Raw genomic sequence first — 19,430 nt, 5'->3', positions numbered from 1 at the left:
CAGGTCTTTCTATATGGGCACAGAATGTTTCATTATGTGAGGAGCTCCCTTGAACAGAACCCTGCAATCATAAGCAAACATCTCCAGTTCTGACCTTATGATGCAGGAATGTCATTGACAAAGATTTTTGAGCCCATGACACTGTCAGGAGGAACTCCGACAGCAATGTTCTGGGGCTGAGATGATTGGCCAACTATCTTACTTTGTGTGAGCTATGACTTCAGACAGTGGAAAGTTTACCCCCCAATTCCCATTGACTTCCATTTTACTTGGACTTCTTGGTGCACTTTAGGGAAGGGAATCTGCCATACTTACTTGATCTGGCCTGCATACGGCTCCAATGTGTTTGACACTCAACTGCCTTGTGATATGACTTATCAAGCCACTCAGTTGTATCAAACCGCCACAAAAATGTCCAGTCAGAATAAAAACGGATGGAATATCCGAGCATTGACCTAAGCACTGGACATGACAAAAGGACAGCTGACCCTACCAGTCAACCCTATAAAGTCTTCCTTATTAATATCTAGGAACTTTTGCCAACATTGGGAGAGCAGTTCCACAAACTGGTCAAGCAATAGCCTGACATAGTCATACTCAGCGAATCATGCCATAATGTTAAAGCCCCAGATTCCTCCATCATTATCCCTGGATATGTCCTGAGTCACCAGCAGGGCAGACCCTTCAGACGTGGCAGCACAGTGGTATGCAGTTGGGATGGAGTGGCCTAGGGACCACTCAACATTGACTCTGGACCCCATGAATTCACATGCCAGGAGGTCAGTCATGGACAATGATAGATGCTGATTACAATCTATAGCCCTCCCTCAGTAGACCTCCATGTTGAAAATTACTTGGAAGAAGCATTGAGGGTAGCAAGGGTACAGAATGTACTCCGGTTGGGAGACTTCAATGTCCATTACCAAGAGTGGCTCGGTAGCACCACTACTGACCAAGTCTTGATCGACATATCTGCCAGACTGACCCTGTAGCAGATGGTGAGAAACTAACATGAGCAAAAATCTTAATTGATCTTGTCTTCGCCAATCTACCTGCCACAGGTGCATCAGTCAAAGACAGTACTGGTAGGAGTGATCAACGCGCAGTCCTTTTGAAGACAAAGTCCTGTCTTCACACTAAGGACACCCTCCATCTTGTTTGTGTGGCACCACCACTGTGCTAAACAGGATGAATTCAGAATATATCTAGCCATTCTTAAGGCAACGTGGGCCATCAACTGGAGCAGAATTGTATGCCACCACAGCCTGTAGCTTCATCCATCACTGTACCATTACCATCAAGCCAGGGGACCAATCCTGGCTCAATGAGTAGTGTAGAAAAGCATGACAGGAAGAACACCAGGCATACCTAAAAACGAGGTGCCAGCCTGGTGAAGCTACAACATAGGACGATGTGTATGCAAAACAGCAGAAGCAGCATGCAATAGATGAGCTAAGCAATTCCACAGCCAACAGATCAGATCAAAGCTCTGCAGTTGTGCCACATCCAGTTGTGATTGGTGGTGGACAATTCAACAACTAACGGGAGGAGGAAGCTCCATGAAAAATCTTTCCTCAATGATGGGGAACCTAGAAAGTGACTGGAAAAGAAAAGCATTTTCAACCATCTTCAACCAAAAGCATTGAGTGGATGATCCATCTTGGCCTCCTTCTGAAATCCCTTGCATCACAGATGCCAGTCTTCAACTTATTCCATTCACTTCACCTGATATTAGGGGACGGCTGATTGCACTTGATTGACAAAAGGCTATGGTTGGAATTGTCCAGTCATGTTGGCGACGGGCATCATGGCAGGTGGGGGTGGGGGGGAGGGGGGTTAGAATTCAGCATGAGGGCAGAAATCGGTTTCCAGTCAGTGTGAAATCACAGCGGGGTCATCTGATGGTGTCTGCCGTGACAGAATACAAATCTCACTGGAGGCTGGCGTGAACGTGATTTGCACCCTGGTAATGGATGCAAAATAAGGCCCAACCGGAATCATCCCCACACACCCAATTTACCATTGTGCTGGCAGGAAAACATGCTGGTCTAGAACACATCTGGACAAGTGTGCCATGCAGAAGTTGGGACTTACCGTTAGGACCTTGCTCAGATTGCAAACATCCGAGGAGAAGAAGATGTTGGAACCCTACAACTACTAGGCCCTGGAAGAACACGTGTATTGCATGCTGGGTGCATCCGCATGCACGTGGCTCCGCTGCGAAGCAGCTCTTGGAAAGTGGGAGGTCGCCGTTGATGCTTCGAACCTGATTTGAGACATCATGGTCTTGGCCATGGGCTGCTATGGATGTTGGGTGAAGCGGGGGAGTGGGAGAGGAAGCTCTAGCTGTGAGTGGGAGAGGAAGGAGTGCCAGGGTGGGTGGTGGGAGAGGAGTTCTCGGCCTGAGTGGGAGAGGAAGGTGTACCGGGGGGTGGGGGGGGGGGGTGTGTTTGCGGGGGGTTGGCGATTGAAGGTGTCAGGGGAGTGAGCTTGGGAGGGTGGGGACGAAAATGTCAGTGGGGGGGTTGAGGTTGGGATGAGGGAGACGAAGGTGGGAGGGAGGTGAGTTTGAGAGGGAGGGCACGAAGGTGTGAGGTTTGGAGGGGGAAGGAGTGTGTTCAGGGGGAGGAGGGAGTATGGGGGAGGAGAGAGTATTGGGGGGGAGGAGGTTATAATGGGGAGAATGCTGTAAGTAGGGAGGTAGGTGTAAGGCAGGGAGGAAGGTGTAAGGGAGGGAGTTTGGAGGGGGAAAGGAGTCCAGAGGGAGAAGGGAGTAAGGGTGGAGGAGAGAGTAAGGTGGGAGGGGGTATGTCCAGGTGAATGTGTAAGGGAGGGGTCTGTGGAGTCAATTACTGCTTCCTGGAGAGCGAACTGAGGGTAGGCGTGGTAGGAGGGAATGGTGAGTGTGAAAGGGGACACAAGGAATCGGTAGGGTGGGAGGGTGAGGATGCATTGGTAATGGTAGAAGGGACGGCAAGAGTGGTTGGTGGGGACTCGGAGGCAGATACGGACCCTGGGAGCGGGAAGGAGGAAGTCGGGGAGGCCAATGTGGATGGAAGTGGGATTTTCAGGTGCGTGCACATTCACCTGGACATCCTGGAATGACAAGGGCTGTAGGTGACGGTGGGGAGGTAGAAGGCGATACCAGGGGATCCACAGTGATGGGGGAAAGAATATGGGTAACTGGAGGAGGGGAAAGGATGGGGGAGCTTACAAGAAACTTGACAACTACCATTTGCAGAAATCGAAAGTGCACGGAGCCTCTTGCTGGACAGGCACAGGTGCTGGATGGGAATACAATCAATGGGTGGGCGGAGATACAGGCTAGCTGTGGCATTCAGGGGGAAGACTCGCGAAGCCTGTCAATGAATCTGAAAGACTGCTTTTCTAGGCCCACCTCTTCCTCTAGGTGACATCCCCAGCAATGTGGAATGTCTGTGCAATGGTTGGCCCTATTGCCTCTGATAACTTTGGCATGTGTCCACTGGAGGCCTTGAGGGCCCGGGTTTGCTTTGGCTGTCTTCCTGTGGGCCAGCTGCTCCCTCTGTGGTGACAGAGGACAAGGTTGAGGGGGTCACAGGCAAACGGGACTCAAAAGGAGCGGACAGCCTCTGAGATTCCAGAGTGGATAACTCAGGGGTATCCAGCTGCTGCTCCTCCTGCCTTCGAGTGCCCAAGGACCCTGGCCTGATTCCTTGAGGGGAAGGAGCACCTGGAGGGACATTGAGGTGCCCTGTTTCCATCTCACATTGCCACTGCAGGAACTCATCCATGGGGTGCAGGTCTGCGTGAATCTCTGCATTCTGCTGAAGCAGGGTCTCTGTGGTGTCTGCCATCTTCCCCATGGAGACCTCCATATGCGCACATGTGGGCACCGCTTCCTCAGAGAGCAGGCAGACGCACTCATCCGACTCGTGTGCCACTCTGTTGAGGGCTTCCAACAACTCTATGTGATAATCCCCCACCTTCTGCTGACTCTCCAGGATGATTTGGAAGGCCAAATCCAGAGGCTCTTCATCTGACTCAGACTCACAGATGCCTCTTCCCCAGCAATCCTCTGAGTGCCAGAGAGCTTGGCCGAACCTGCCTCCTCCTGCTGCGGACACGTGTCTGTACAGTTACCACTAAATTGTGAACCCAAGCCTGCTCCAGATCTAGGTCCTACTGAAGTGTGTGCCTCTGCACTGGTGATGTGTGTGGGTAAGCGCTGTGACGGGTATTCCAGGCTGCTTATTTCCAGTTCTTCAATGGAGGAGGCCTTTGACTGGAGGTGAGGACGTGGATGGAGCTGAGGGACTGGCTGGCTGAGGGCATTGGTCGCTTGGCTGAGCTCCCTGTGAACCAAAGTAGAGATAGTTAGTGCATGGCAGCAGAGTCAAAAGCAGGAGAGAGAGCACTCACAGTCGCATTCAGATTGGGATGATGTGGTGTAGATTTCTCAATTGGGTGTTCGATGGCAACCTCACAGTCACTGCAGGCTGGGTCCACACCCTCACCAGTCATCAGGATGACACACTCCTCAAAGTGAGTGAGGGGGCTAATGTAGGCCCCTCCACCTATGGCCGGGCACCTCTCTCTGCTGTTGTGAGCCAGCTTCTCCTGAGGACAAGAGCTCCAGAGGATATGTGCCTGATGGAGATGTGAGGGTTTGTGTGGGAGTTAGTGGTGTTGTCCCTTGTGGTGTGATATCTCTGTGGATGTGTGATGGGTTTGAGAGTGTGTGAGTTGAGAGTGATGAGGTTGATTTACCCTGGCAGAATGGATGAGAGCGTTCATTCTCTTCCTGCGCTGGATGGCTGACCTCCTCTGTGCCCCTGTGGTGCTGACTGCCGCTGCCACCGCCTCCCAGGCCGGATTGGTGACTCTGGTGGATCGCCTGCAGCCAGAGCAGGGGTACAGCACATCCACTGTGTCCAGCAGGCGCCTCAGAGAGGCATCACTAAATTTGGGGGCTGTCGTCACCTTTGTTTTCAGGGCTATCTGTTGTCTGGAGCAGTCCTGGTCTGTAGACATGATGTAGGCTGCAGCCTGGTGCGCTTTAAATATGGTGCCCAGAGCGAGGGAGTGCTGAGGTTACACTGTGGCAGGCAAATCCAAACCCGCCGCCAGCGATCCGGTGTGTTTCCTGAATGCATTATTAATGAGGTGGGACGAGCAGGGAAGGGGATGATACGGCGCAAAATCCCGCTATTGCAGTCAGTGTGTAGAAGGTCTTTTTTCACGCCTGTAACCACACTTAGTGCAAACCTGGGACAATTCCACTCTGAGTCCTGACAACATCCTGATTGTAGCGCTGAGGACTTGTGCTCCAGTACTAATTAAGCCCCTAGCCAAGCTGAACCAATGCAACTACAACACTGGCATCTACCCACCAAAGTGGAAAATTGCCCAGGTGTGTTATTATTTCCACAAAAAGTAGGAAAAATCCAAACTGGCCAATTACTGTCCCATCAACACACTCTCAAGTGTGAGTAATTTGATGGAAGATGTAGTCAACAGTGCAATCATACAGCACTTACTCAGCAATAACCTGCCCACCGATGCTCAGTTTGTGTTCTGCTAGGATCACTCAGTTCCAGCCCTCATTGCAGCCTTGGTTCAAACATGAACAAAATAACTGATTTCAAGTAGTGACGTGAGAGTGGTTGCCTTAGATAGAAATGCAGCATTTGACCAAGTATGACAACAAGGAGCCCCAAGTAAAAGTGAAGTCAATGGGAATCAGGAGGAAAGCTCTCCACTGACTGGAGCACATAGGAAGATATCTGTGATTGTTGAGAGGCCAATTATCTCAGCTGCAGGAGTTCCTCAGGATAGTGTCCTAGGCCCAACCATCTTCATCTACTTCACAATGGCCTTCCTTCCATCATAAGATCAGAAGTGTAGATATTCACTGTTGATTGCACAGTGTTCAGTATCATTTGCATGTCTTCAGATACTGAAGCAATTCATGCCCGCATGCAACAAGACTTGGACAACATTCAGGCTTGGGTTGATAAGTGCCAGGTAACATTTGCACCACATAAGTGCAAGCCAGTGACCATCTCCAACAAGAGAAAATCAAACAATCTCTCCTTGACATTCAATGGTTTGCGTCAACAACTTCCCCATACCATCAACATCCTGGAGATCACCATTGCCCAGAAACCTAACTGAGCCAGCTTTATAAATATAGTGGCTACGAGAACAAGCCATAGATTGGGTATTCTGCAGTAATTAACTCACCTCCTGACTTCCTAAAGCCTTTCTACAAGGCTCAAGTTAGGGGTGTAATGATATACACCCCACTTGCCTGGATGAATGCATCTCCAACAACATTCAAGAAGCTCAACACCATCAGGGCAGATCAGGCTGCTTGATTGGTACCCCATCCCCAGCTTAAACATTCACTTCCTCCACCACCAGTGCACTATGATTGCAGCATGTACCATCTACAAGATGTACTGCAGCATTCGCCGAGGTTTCTTCAACAGCATTTTCCAAACCCACAACCTCTACTTCTTAGAAGAACAAGGGCTGAGATGCATGGGAATGTCACCACCTGCAAGTTTCTCCTCCATGTTACACACCAAGTAATGACTTGGAAATTCATCACCTTTCTTCAACATCATTGGATCAAAATCCTGGAACTCCCTCTCTAAAAGCACAGTGGGTGTTCCTGCACCAAACAGCCTGCAGCAGCTCAAGAAGGTGGCGCATTACCACCTTCTCTAGGACAAACAGGGATAGGCAATAAATGTTGGCCTTGCCAGTGATGTCCATGTCACATGAACAAATTAATTTTTGAAAATGCCACCTTGGTCAAATGTTGCCTTGATGTTAAGAGCAGACATTCTCATCTCAACCCTGGAATTCAGCTCTTTTGTCCATATTTGAACCAAGTTTGTAGTGTGGCCTGGAATCAGGTTGTCCTGGTGGAACCCAAACTGAACATCAGTGAGCAGGTTAATAATGATTAAGTGTCGCTTAATAGCAATCTCAGCAGCACCTTTCATCACTTTGCCGATGAATGAGAGTATGTTGATGGGGCAATAAATGACTGGATTGGATTTGTTCCACTTTTTGTGCATGTAGTGACATACAATGAAAACTATGATTTCCTTCTCAATTACTACTTTTAATTAGCCCTATTTGAGTACAGTACTTTACAACTAACTTTAGATAACTAAAATAAGATGGGACTATATTTTCTATTATTCAGCTGCTTTTTACTTGTTGAACAACTGCTGGGTGAGACTTTCACCTTTTAATCGGAGCCCACTGCAAATTAGAGGGAAGTTGTGCATGGCACCAGTGTAAATTCTGAGCAGAATTGTCAGGAGTAGCAGTCACAGTATTTCCACCGCTACAGTGCAGCCCAGTGTGCCAAGAGTTTAGAGGAAGCTGTTACCTGTCCCACAACACCTCCTTTCCATTTTGTATGGTCATTCTTTCCATACAGTTGCCCAGCAGAATTCATGGAAGATAGCATTATGATGCTGTTCCCACATATTTGCATACAACTTAAATGCTCCTGCCTGTTTCAGATGGGAGCTACCTACCCCAACCCAATATAAGCACATCAAACAAAAATTGCGTGAGGACTCTATTCCTATTTCCTTGCCGTAATTCTCCAAAAATTGGTGCACATGAAACGTTGCTAGAAAAAAATGGCCTCTACATGTCTCTATACTAAAATTACAACTGCTCCAAACTCACTCAAGATAGGGTTTATATTTCCTGAAATTTTTCTGAGTACCCCAGTGCCTCCAGTCCTTCCCATTAAGTGGTTTATGGTAGCATTTTATTGGAATACTGCTGATGTTGCACTGAATTTACATTTGTATCGGTATAGATTTGCTGCTGTATTATTACTATAGTGTTTAGCTGAACCAATTTCTTTAGAATCGTTATTTTTGTTGTATACATTTTAGATTTTTTGAAAACAGGAGGCTGACTCTGTACTCACCTTCTAACAGCTCCAAAGTAAAAGCTGTTCAATTAAATTACTTGCATGATTTCAACATTCCTTGAGTTGATACAGCTGTGTTATCTCTGTTAAATATGTGGTACTTTGTTGAAGCAAGCCCGTTTTTATAAATAAAAGCAGAAAATGCTGGAAAAACTCAGCAGGTCGAGCAACATCTGTGGAGAGGGAAACTGAGTTAATGTTTTGGGCAGAATTTAGCCCTCGATGGGCAGGCGGGCCCCACCGGCTCGGCGGCGGGCGAGCAGCCGAACTCCACTGCCAAAACGGGCCCCGCCGCCATTTTGAGTGGGCGGGCCAATTAAGGCCTACCCAGCGGGCTACCTGACAGGAAGCGCAGTGTGGGAGGGGGGGTGGGGGGGGGGGGGGGAGAGGAACTCCCCAACTGCCAAAGTGCGCTCTTGCGTGCATGCACGTGAAAGAGCGCACAGCTCCCTGAGACTAAGTGCTGTCTCAGGGAGATTGGTGACAGTTTAAAAAACATCAAAAATAGCAAAATAAAAAAATTATTAACATGTCCCCCTCATGTGACAATGTCACACAAGATGGTACATGTTAATACATATTACATAAACTTTATTAAAGATTTTTTAAACAGACATGAAACCTCATCCCGCCAGTGGATGAGGTTTCATGTTTTTTCTCCTTCCTGCTGGGGTTCCTGGCCTGCCCGCCAGCCTTAAGGTTGGACGGGCAGGGCCTTTAATTAGTTTAATTATCCTGTCAATGGCCTCAATTGGTCATTGACAGGTTGGCGGGCAGACAGCTAATTTCGCTGTCCGCCCACCTTCCTGAATATTTAAATGGGGCGGGATGACATCGGGGGTTCCTCCCAACGTCATCCCGCATCATTTTCCCATCGGTGAGTGGGCCCCGCCCCCAAATCGCTGACGGAATAACTCTGGCCTTTGAGTCTGTACGACTATTCTTCAGAGCTGAAGAGAGGCAGAAATGTGATGGGTTTTATACACTTGAAGAGGGGGAGGGTTATGGAACAGATGCAGCAAAATAGAAGATAGAAGGTCAGGGAGAGGTCAGAGCTCAGGAGAGATTTGTCAAAGATGTCATGGATCAAAACAATAGGAATTTTAATGTAGTGTTACAGAATAAGGAAGGTACTAATAGTAACATAAAGGTAAGATAACAGAATGTGTTAATAACAGAACAACGGACCAGCAGCAAAACATAAGAACAAGTTACAGATGGCCCTGTGGAGGGAGGAGGTTGGGGAAACATTTTTTAAAAGATCGAAATAGAGGACAGAGTTAATGGGAAGGATTTTCAGCTCAGCTTGTGTGTGCGCGCCCGACACGCACGAGCATGAAATAGTGCACGATACTTCGGTTGTGCAAGAGTCGGCAGCACTCCCACCAACAATTAAGAGAGCTATTAAGCCCATTAATCAATTAATTAAATACAATTTTTCGCTGCCTGTCCAACCTTATGGTTGGCAGGCGGGTGAATAGGCCAGATGGCCTTTGCATTTTTTGCGAAACTTCATTCACAGGCGGGGTGAGGTTTCCAACAGTGACTAAAAAAAACAATAAATACTTTTTAAGCTCATTTTTCAGATGTCCCTGTTCATGTGACAGAGTCCTTATTTTTAAAATCTTTCTTTTTCATGTTAAAAATCTTCAGCTCCCTGAGCCTTCAGGGAGCTTTTACTGAGTGCACCCCCGTGCATGCGCACACTTTAGCACTCGTCCTCCTCCCGCCCCCAACCTGGCAGCGCTAAGGTTATCAGCGCGCGATTCACGCTGGCTGGCCGTTAATTGGCCAGCCAGTGTGAAATCGCGGTAAGGGTCCGATCGCGGGCAGCGGATCATTTCACGGCCGCTCCCTGGCCCGCCTGCCGTGCCTGCCTGATGAGGGGAAAGTCCTGCCCCATGGCCTGAAGTTGTTGAACTCAATGTTAAATCCAGAAGGCTGTAAAGTGCCTAATCGGAAGATGAGGTGCTGTTCCTCCAGTTTGCATTGGGTTTCACTGGGACATTGCAGCAGGCCAAGGATGGAATTGTGACCATAATACAGTTAGATTTAGCATCATTATGGAAAAGGACAAAGATAGAACAGGAGTATAAGTTCTAAATTGGGGAAAGACAAATTTTACAAAGCTGAGAGGCGAACTGGCAAAAGTGGACTGAATACAGCAACTGGAAGGGAAAGCAGTGTCCAATCAGTGGGAGGTATTCAAAAGTGAGATTCTATGTGCACAGTGTAGACATGTCCCCACAAATAGAAAGGGTGGTGCTGCCAAATCTAGAGGCCCCGGTTATCCAGAAGCATAAAGCAGAAAAAGAGAGCTTATGATAGTCACAAAAAACTTAATACTGCAGAAAGCCTAGAGGAGTATGGAAAGTACAAGGATGAATTAAAAAATGGAAATTAGGAAAGCAAAGAGAGGATACAAAAAAATATTGGCAGGTAAAATCAAAGAAAACCCAAAGATATTTTACCCGTACATTAAGAGCAAGAGGATAACTAAGGAAAGGGTAAGGCCTATCAGAAATGTGCATGGTAACTTATGCGTTGGTGCTGAAGATGTCGGTAGGGTTCTCAATGAGTACTTTGTCTCTTTCTTCACTGAGAGGGATGATGCAGACATTCTAGTTAAAGAGGTAGTGTGCATAATATTAGATACAATAAGCATAATGAGAGAGGAAGTACTGGAGAGACTGGCATCCTTGAAAGTGGATAAATCACCAGGGCTGGATAGATTGTATCCCAGGCTGTTAAAGGAATCCAGGGAGGAAATAGCGGATGCTCTGAGGATCCTTTTCCAGTCCTCACTAGATACAGGCGAGATACCAGAGCTTTGGAGGTGTGCGAACTTTGTACCAATATTTAAAAAGGGTGAGAGGGATAGGCCAGAAAATTATAGGCCAGTCAGCCTGACTTTGGTGGTGGGCAAATTATTGGAATCAATTCTGACAGACGGGATGAACTGTCACTAAGAAAGACGTGGAATTGATCAGAGATAGTCAGCACAGTTTTGTTAGGGGAAGATCGTGTCTTACTAACTTAATAGAATTTTTTGAGGAAGTAACAAGGAGGTAGGTGCAGTGGATGTTGTTTACATGGATTTTAGTAAGGTATTTGAGAAGCTCCCACATAGCAGACTGGTTAGAAAAGTGAGATCCCATGGGATACAGGGGAAAGTGGCGAGTTAGATCCAAAATTGGCTCAGTGACAGGATACAAAGGGTAATGGGTGATGGATGTATTTGCGAGTGGAAAGCAGTTTCCAGTGGTGTTCCATAGGGCTCAGTGTTGGGGCCCTTGCTGTTTGTTGTATATATTAATGATTTGGACTTAAATGTGGGAGGCATGATTAGGAAATTTTCACATGACACAAAAACTGGCTGCGTAGCTGATAGTGAAGAGGATAGCTGTTATCTCCAGAATGATGTCAATGGTTTGATTGAGTGAGCGGTTAAGTGGCAAATGAAATTCAATCCAGAGAAATGTGAGGTAATGCATTTGAGGAGGGCAAACAAAGCAAGGGAATACTTAATAAATGGGAGGATATTGAGAGGAGTTGAGGAAATGAGAGACCTTGGAGTGCATGTCCATAGGTCCCTGAGGTGGCAGGACAGGTGGATAAGGTTGTAAAGAAAGCATATGGAATGCTTTCCTTTACTGGATGAGGTATTGAATACAATAGCTGGAATGTAATGCTGGAACTGTATGAAATGCTGGTTAGGCCACAGCTGGGATTTTGAATACAGTTCTGGTCACCACATTAAAGGAAAGGTATAATTGCTCTGGAGAGAGTACAGAGGAGATTTATAAGAATGTTGCGATGGCCTGAAAATTGCAGCAATGAAGAAAGATTAGACAGGCTAAAGTTTTTTTCATTAGAACAGAGGATGCTAAGGGGTGACCTAATTGAGGTGTGCAAAATTATGAGGAGCCTAGATAGGGTAGATGGGAAAGACCTGTTTCCCCTAGCTGAGGGGTCAATTACCACGGGTCGTAGATTTAAGGTAATTGGCAGAAAGATAAGAGGGGACATGAGGAAAAATTCTTTCACCCAGAGGGTGGTAGGCATCTGGAATTCACTGCCTAAGTTGGTATTTGAAGCTGAAATGCCCAACTCATTTAAAACGTACCTGGATATGCACCCGAAGTGCTGTAACTGTGGACCAGGTGCTGGAAAATGGGAATAAAAATGAATGGCTACCTTTTTTCTTTTTTTATGGCCAGTGCAGCCACAATGGGTTGAATGGCCTCCTTCTGTGCCATAACCTTTCTGTGGCTCTATGGTTCTATGGAAATGTGGGCATGAGAGCAAGATGGTGAATTGAAATGGCAAGCAACAGGAAGGTCTAGGTCATACTTGTGAACTAACCGAAGGTGTTCCACAAAGCAGTTACCCAGCCTGCGTTTAGTCTCCCCAATGTAGCGGGACTGCATTGTGAGTTTGTATAAAAACCGGGTGTCAGCTAGGTGGCTGTGAATAAGGCATTGTTGATTATTTTGTTCTTCTTGCCATCACTGGCACTGTAATTGCTAGAACAGCAGCTATTAACAGCAATAGCAATCATTGTCCAGATGATACCCTAATGCTTGCAAATTACAGCCTTTGTAGAATCTACACTTTATATTCCTCTGCATTTCAAAGATGTAATGTCTATATTCCATTGAGTTCCACTAATGTAGATTCTGCCTCCCCATCTCCATCTGATTAACCATCCTAATTACCCATTTCAAAACTATCTTTACATTTCTGATTTCAGGTGCGGGTATGGGAAATTACTTCAAAAAGTCAGAAATTTACTGCAGGTCTCAAGGAGCACTCATCAACTGTGTCATGCATTAAAATTAAGAAAAATGACCAAGAATGCGTAACAGCAAGTTTTGATGGTACTTGTATCATCTGGGATATAATGTAAGTTCTGGAAATGTAATTTCATTATAAAATGTATAGGCCTCTATCATGTCACTGCGATATCCACATTCAGCATTCCCAATTCCTGGTCCTGGTCTCACCACTGTTGTGTGGAGCATGAGTAATTTCGAGGCTCCAGAAAATCAATTAATTCCACTGTTTTGGGAAATATTTTTTTATTTTTATTACGTACAAATATAAAAATAATATAAACCCTATCCCATTTTCAATTTGAATCATTGTACAGTTAACACAATTGTGTGTTTCTATTTCATGAAAATTTGTCTCCAATTTTTGCAAAAACATTTAGTAAATTAACAACTTAGTATCATAGACTGCATTCAACTGTGAGTCTTGCATTCATTGAATGCTACTGTATGGATATTATTATTTAGAGTGGCTCTCAATTGACCTCAAATAAAAGGCCATGGGGTCTAAGTTCGATAGCACCAAAAAGCAATGTGCGATTAACCTGTGTTCATTGATTTGATGCAGGCAGCACATCAACTTTGTGCTAGCTGCTTATTTCAATGATTTTAGTGTCCAGCCTCCACTTGCCTTGCTAGATGCATCATCAGGAGGCCAGTATCATGAGTGGCTAGCAGCATTTAAAGCTAGCTTGCACTGCTTAAAGCTGGTCTGCACCTCTTAAAGTGGAGGCGTATTGTGGTTGGAGCCAGAGTCATGATGGAAGTGACTTTGACCTAGGCAACATTGAAGAATGGCATCTAGCTCTAAGGTATTGGACACTGTACAGGAGGACTTACTGGAGGAGACAGAAATGAGGAGAGAGACTGTCTAAGAGGAAGAGAGGGACCAAGAGGCCCTCCGACACGTACTCAGAAAGGATTGGGAACAGATAGTTAGGAGTCGAAACCTCAAAGACCTGGATACATTACTGCAAGAAATTCAATGACCGTACATGAGTAATCAAGGTCAGTGGATGTATCTTCAAATGTCATATCCTACCATCTGAACCACTAACGTCAGTCACTGCTCAATTTACCACACCTTTCCCCCACCCCCACCACTTACCTATTAACAATCTCTTTCAATTAGACCTCTTATGTGGTGTTCACTTGCTCCACCGCATATTCTAAAATTTTCACCCCTTCAACATAGCCTTCCTACTGTGTGGGCAGGGCAGAGGGGGCATTTAAACTTATGGCCCTCATAGTTGATCAGGGCCAAGAAGCAAAGTTCAATACACTGCATGGTTGGAAAATAAACTTAGTTCCATTTTAGCTCTGATTTTAACACTGCAAGTGGGTTGATTTTGAGTGAGCTAAAATCACATTAGGTGTCAGACTTTTTGAAGATTTATACATTAACATACATTTGAGATGGTTTAAAATTCACTTACTCTTTGGACTTTCAAAACAATTGTTAAAATTCAGTTTGCTTCTCACACACCTTTTAACAAGCTATGATATATTTGTTTTTTTACTCTAATTGAACTCTAATTGAAAGAGTTGTCTGGTCATGTTAACATGCATTGCATGACTGTGCTCCTGTGCATCGGGACAGAAGTTGTCATGTATTCTGCATATGTAATTTGTTCCTCCATCTTTAATAGTTATTTAAGATCAGAAACAACCTTAGCCTGTATTTATATGGCAACTGTAACATCAAAAATCATCCTGAGGTGCTTCACAGAGGTGTGATCAGAGAAAAATGGATGTGTTAGGAGAGGTGACCAAAAGCTTATTTAAAGACACGAGATTCAAGAATAGTATCAAAAAGAAGGGAAGGAGATAGAAAGATGGAGGAGAGTAGGGAGCAAATTCCAAATCATTGAGTCTAGATGGCTGAAAGTATAGCTGCCAATGGCGGGGTGAAGGGAGAAGAGAAGTGACCATTTTAGTGTTAAGTTCAGAGGAGCAAGTCTTAAGAAAAACAACAACTAAGAGATGGAAAGAAAGGTTGGACAGTTAAAGGGACAATGGGCTAGCAGTGAAATGCTTTTTATTTCTCTGTATCCTGCTTGGGGATGTAGGAGAAATAAATTTCCAGATAGAGGAACAGCAGTTAATTCCTGATGTTGAAATCAAAATCCTTGGAGGTAGCTTTAGCATTGAATAATGCCGCAATTCCATTTGAGGTCAGATGTGATAGTAAGACCAAGAATGCCAATCGATTAAGATCAATCTGTGTGCAAAGTCATCAAAGATAGCTTTTGGTTATGCATACAAGGGAAAGATAATAACTATATCTTTGAAAAGAAAACTACGGACTGGAAATTTTTTCAAATGCAAAATTCACCAGTTTCTGTAGATTGTTGACACTTGAGCGAACACACTTGCATTTATATAGTGCCTTTCACATCAGCAGGATATCCCAAAGTACTTCACAGCCAATGAAGTTCTCTTAAAATGTACTCACTGTTGCTGCGTAGGCAAATGTGACAGGCAATTTGTGCACCAGTATATCCCACAAACAGCAACAAGATATATGATCAGTTAATGTATTTTTAGTGATGTTGGTTGAAGAATAAATGTTGGCCAGACTTCTGCTCTTTTTGAAGAATACCTGGGATCTCTTACTTGCACCCGAGAGGGTAGACAGCCCTTGGTTTAAAGTTTTATCTGAAAGGCGGCATTTCTAACAGTGCAGTACTCTCTCAGTGCAGCACTAAATTTTCAGCTAAGCTTATGAGCTGAAGCCTCTTGATTCAGGTTTGACCCTGCACCATCGTGACTCAAAAGTGCTGGCAACAGCTAAGTTGACACAATCCCTAGTGTTTTATTTAAAATAAAAATAACAGGTCCAATTTGTCAAGATTCTCCTTTTCCAATTCTCCTGATGGTAATGACTGGTTTTCCTCCTTTTTGAGCCATCTTTGCTGCTGAATCTAAACTCTACCATCTTGCCATAGACCCGTTTCAACGAGCAATTTTTTTTTGTCCCTTGGAATGAGTGTTTTTTTCTCTCTGACAAATGCGCCTGGGAATTTGTGTTCACATTTATCTACCAGCAGATGGTGGTGTTGGCTTTATAATATGAATTGTGAATAGTTTGATATTCTGTGTTTGTAGAAATCCAATTCCATGTTGTAAGTTTGAATTCTTTAAAGATTACTTTGCAGCTCATCATGATTCAGTTGATAAACACATGTACCGGTATGGAATTGAGCAATGCAGATGAGATGCATTGCTTTATCCAATCCTTAGCCTGTGCGTCATTTCTAGATTTCACTCGCAGTGGTTCAATTGGCCTGCATTATAACTCCCTGGACTAAAAAGGCAAAATTGTATGAAAGGATTCCTGCTAATGATATTCAGCCCCTGAATAATGATCAGAAAGCTTGTATGGAGATCATGTTCAAAATATGCACCACATGGCCAAACAGTCTGCTGCCACTCAGAGCCTGCGCTCGGTCGCCGAGTGTGGATGGTGGCTTTGAGCTGTAACATAGTACTAGTTGGAATCTTGCGGAAAAAAGAGAGAAGTTGAAGTGGATGGGGGCAGTGGAGCTTTTTTGTTATCCCTGATGAATTTTAAACCTAACCTTAGCTCATTTAGCTACTGCATTTATTGTTAATCCCTAAATTACATGTTGCTTGTTTCTTACAGACGCTATGCAAGAAATCAAATGATTTTGGCAAACACCCTTTTTAAATGTGTTTGTTACCACCCTGAGGAATATCAAATACTAACAAGTGGAAAAGACAGGAAGGTAAGAAGAATTGTACCTGGAGACCTGTTTCTTGCTTTAGGGGGAAACATTGCCAACAATCAATATGACCATTTTTTTTTGTTCACATGCAACTCAATCAATTTGTATAAACAAACAACCTATTTTTAAATAATGTTATTTTTGGGGATTGAAGATTTTATTTCACCAAAAGAAAATCTCCATTTCACCACAAAATTGTTACAGCACAGAAGGAGGCAATTCGTCCCTGTGCTGGCTCTCTGAATGAGCAGTTCACCTAGTGCTACTCCCACACCTTATCCCCGTAGCCCTGCACATTGTTCCTTTTCAGAAAATAATCTAACTTCCCCTTGAATGCCTTGATTGAGCCTACCTCTACCACACTCTCACGTGGCGCATTCCAGATCTTAACTACCCATTGTGTGTGAAAGTTCCTTCTCATGTCTCCATTGCTTCTTTTGCCAATTACCTGAAATCTGCGTCTTCACATTCTCAATCCTTCCACCAGTGTGAACAGTTTTTCCCTACCTTCTCTGTCCAGACCCCTCATGATTTTGAATACCTCTATCAAATCTCCACTCAACCTTCTCTTCTCCAAGGAAGTTCCTCATCCCTGGAACTCCACTCATGAATCTTTTCTGCTCTCTCTCTAATGTCTTCACATCTTTCCTAAAGTGTGGCGTTTAATACCTCAGCTTTGCCCTTTGCCTGCATGCGTAAATCCCCTTTTTGGCCCCTATTCACTCCACTCCTCCTCTTATTCTTGCTGGAATCAGATAACCCATAAAAACTAGTGATCAAGACCACGGCCTTGCTGTTCTGTTCTTACTGGATGGAGCTGCTGACTTAAACCATTAAAAAGGATCCAGACTCATTTTACTTTGGGCAGGATTTTCTGGCCTCGCCCACCACCAGAATCGCCCAGTCCCGCCGACAGTCAATGGATTTTTGGCTGGGCTGCTGAATCTCCTGTGGTGAATCCCACCACGACAGGGCCGGAAAATCCTGGCCTTTATTTTTGTATATTCCATCCCCTTCTGTTATGGTTGATGTTATCTTGATTTTTGTTTCAAAACAGCAAATGCTTATTCGATCAGTAACTCTTCCAAGCATGTTCCAATTATGATAATCCTCACTCATTGGAATAATATGAAGGAATAATGCATGTTACAATTTCAACTATTAATTAACAATGACTGGTGATTTTAGGTAATCCCCAAAGCCCTCCATACATTTAGTCATGTTCACTCAAACTTATGTTTTTATTAAGATGATTGCATCATTATGTCTGCATTGCTCAAATTATCTGCTTCACAGAATGCTGTTGATATCTTGACATCTTGACATTACCTGCCTGTAAGTTTAAAATGAGAAGTAATTACAATTTATTGGTACACTGGGAGATAATTTGGGCATATCGCTTTAGTATAGTTCAGATTAATTTTTAACCAACCCACAAATGAAACATGTGGGACCAAAATTTCCTGCAACATTCTGACATGACAATAGCAGCATAATTGTGTCATTTCTTTCACGTAGAAGTTTGCACATAATTGATTTATGCCAGTAGTATAATAAAATTCTGAAATACCTTGATCTTTTGTAATGCTCTGAGATACGTCCACCAAAATCCTCAGCCATTCGTTCATTAATTATAGCTTTGCCCCCAGTGCTTCACACAAGCTTCCTGAATATATGCAAATAATAGGCTGGCATAGATTAACACACAAAGGGCATAGGAGGGCCTGCAGGTATCTGTTTGGGTGTATTCAGCAGTTTCAACCATGAACTATTTTGCAGTGGACCAGTGCCCTAGACTAATCCAGTGCCACCAGAACAAAAATCACAATAAACAATCCCTTCATTGAGGTCTCTGCTGATACATAAATGGATCACCTAAACTGATAGGAACAGGAATAGGCTATTCAGCTCCCGGAGTCTGTTCTGACATTCACTGAGATCTTGTTGAGTCACAAATATAACTTGCCACTTATCAGCCCAAGCCTGACCGTTGTCCAGGTCCTGCTGCATATGGACTGCTTCAGTGTCTGAGTTGTGGATGGTGCTGAACATTGTGCAATCATCAGCAAACATCCCCACTTCTGGCCTTAAGATGGAGGGAAGGTCATTGATGAAACAGCTGAAGATGTTTGGGCCTAGGACACTACCCTGAGGAACTCCTGCAGTCAGTGATGTCCTGGAGCTGAGATGATTGCCTTCCAACAACCACAACCACCTTCCTTTGTGCTAGGTATGACTCCAACCAGTGATTCCCATTGACTCCAGTTTTGCTAGGGCTTCTTGGTGCCACACTTGGTCAAATGCTGCATTGATATCAAGAGCAGTCACTCTTACCTCACCTCTTTAGATCAGCTCATTCGTCCATGATTGGACCAAGGCTGTAATAAGGTCAGGAGCTGAGGGGCCCTAGCAGAACCCAAACTGAGCATCATTGAGCAGGTTATTTCTGAGTAAGTGCCGCTTGATGACCCCTTCCATCACTTTGCTGATTATTTGGAGTAGTTCGATTGGGTGGTAATTGGCTGGATTGGATTTTCGTATACAGGACATACCTGGACAATTTTCCACATTGTTAGGTAGATGCCAGTGTTGTAGCTTTACTGGAACAGCTTGTCCAGGGGCACGGCTAGTTCTGGAGCACAAATTTTCAGTACTAATGCCAGAATGTTGTCAGAACCTACAGCCTTTGCGGTATCCAGTGCCTTTATACATTTCTTGATATCACGTGGAGTGAATCAAATTGGTTGAAGACTGGCATCTGTGATGCTGGGGACCTAAAGACGAGGCCAAGATGGATCATTCACCTGGCACTTTTGGCTGAAGACGGTTGCAAATGCTTCAGCCTTATCTTTTGCACTACTGTGCTGGGCTCCCCCATCAATGAGGATGGGGATATTT

The 19,430-nt window shown here is 44.7% G+C and overlaps 1 protein-coding gene across 1 annotated transcript in view; it reads left to right on the top strand.

The window, feature by feature from the left end:
* cfap52 (cilia and flagella associated protein 52) overlaps positions 1–19,430 on the top strand; it is an 83,142-nt gene that overhangs the window by 38,609 nt on the left and 25,103 nt on the right. The window contains exons 11-12 of the mRNA XM_078570608.1: positions 12,705–12,856; positions 16,430–16,532. Coding sequence (XP_078426734.1) covers positions 12,705–12,856; positions 16,430–16,532 — 255 coding nt within the window. The remainder of the gene's footprint in view (positions 1–12,704; positions 12,857–16,429; positions 16,533–19,430) is intronic.

Source organism: Cetorhinus maximus, chromosome 24 (genome assembly GCF_964194155.1).
Source record: "Cetorhinus maximus chromosome 24, sCetMax3.hap1.1, whole genome shotgun sequence".
Taxonomy (NCBI): Eukaryota; Metazoa; Chordata; class Chondrichthyes; order Lamniformes; family Cetorhinidae; genus Cetorhinus; species Cetorhinus maximus.
The sequence above is the reverse complement of the archived record's forward strand: the minus strand, read 5'-3'. Positions and strand labels throughout refer to the sequence as shown.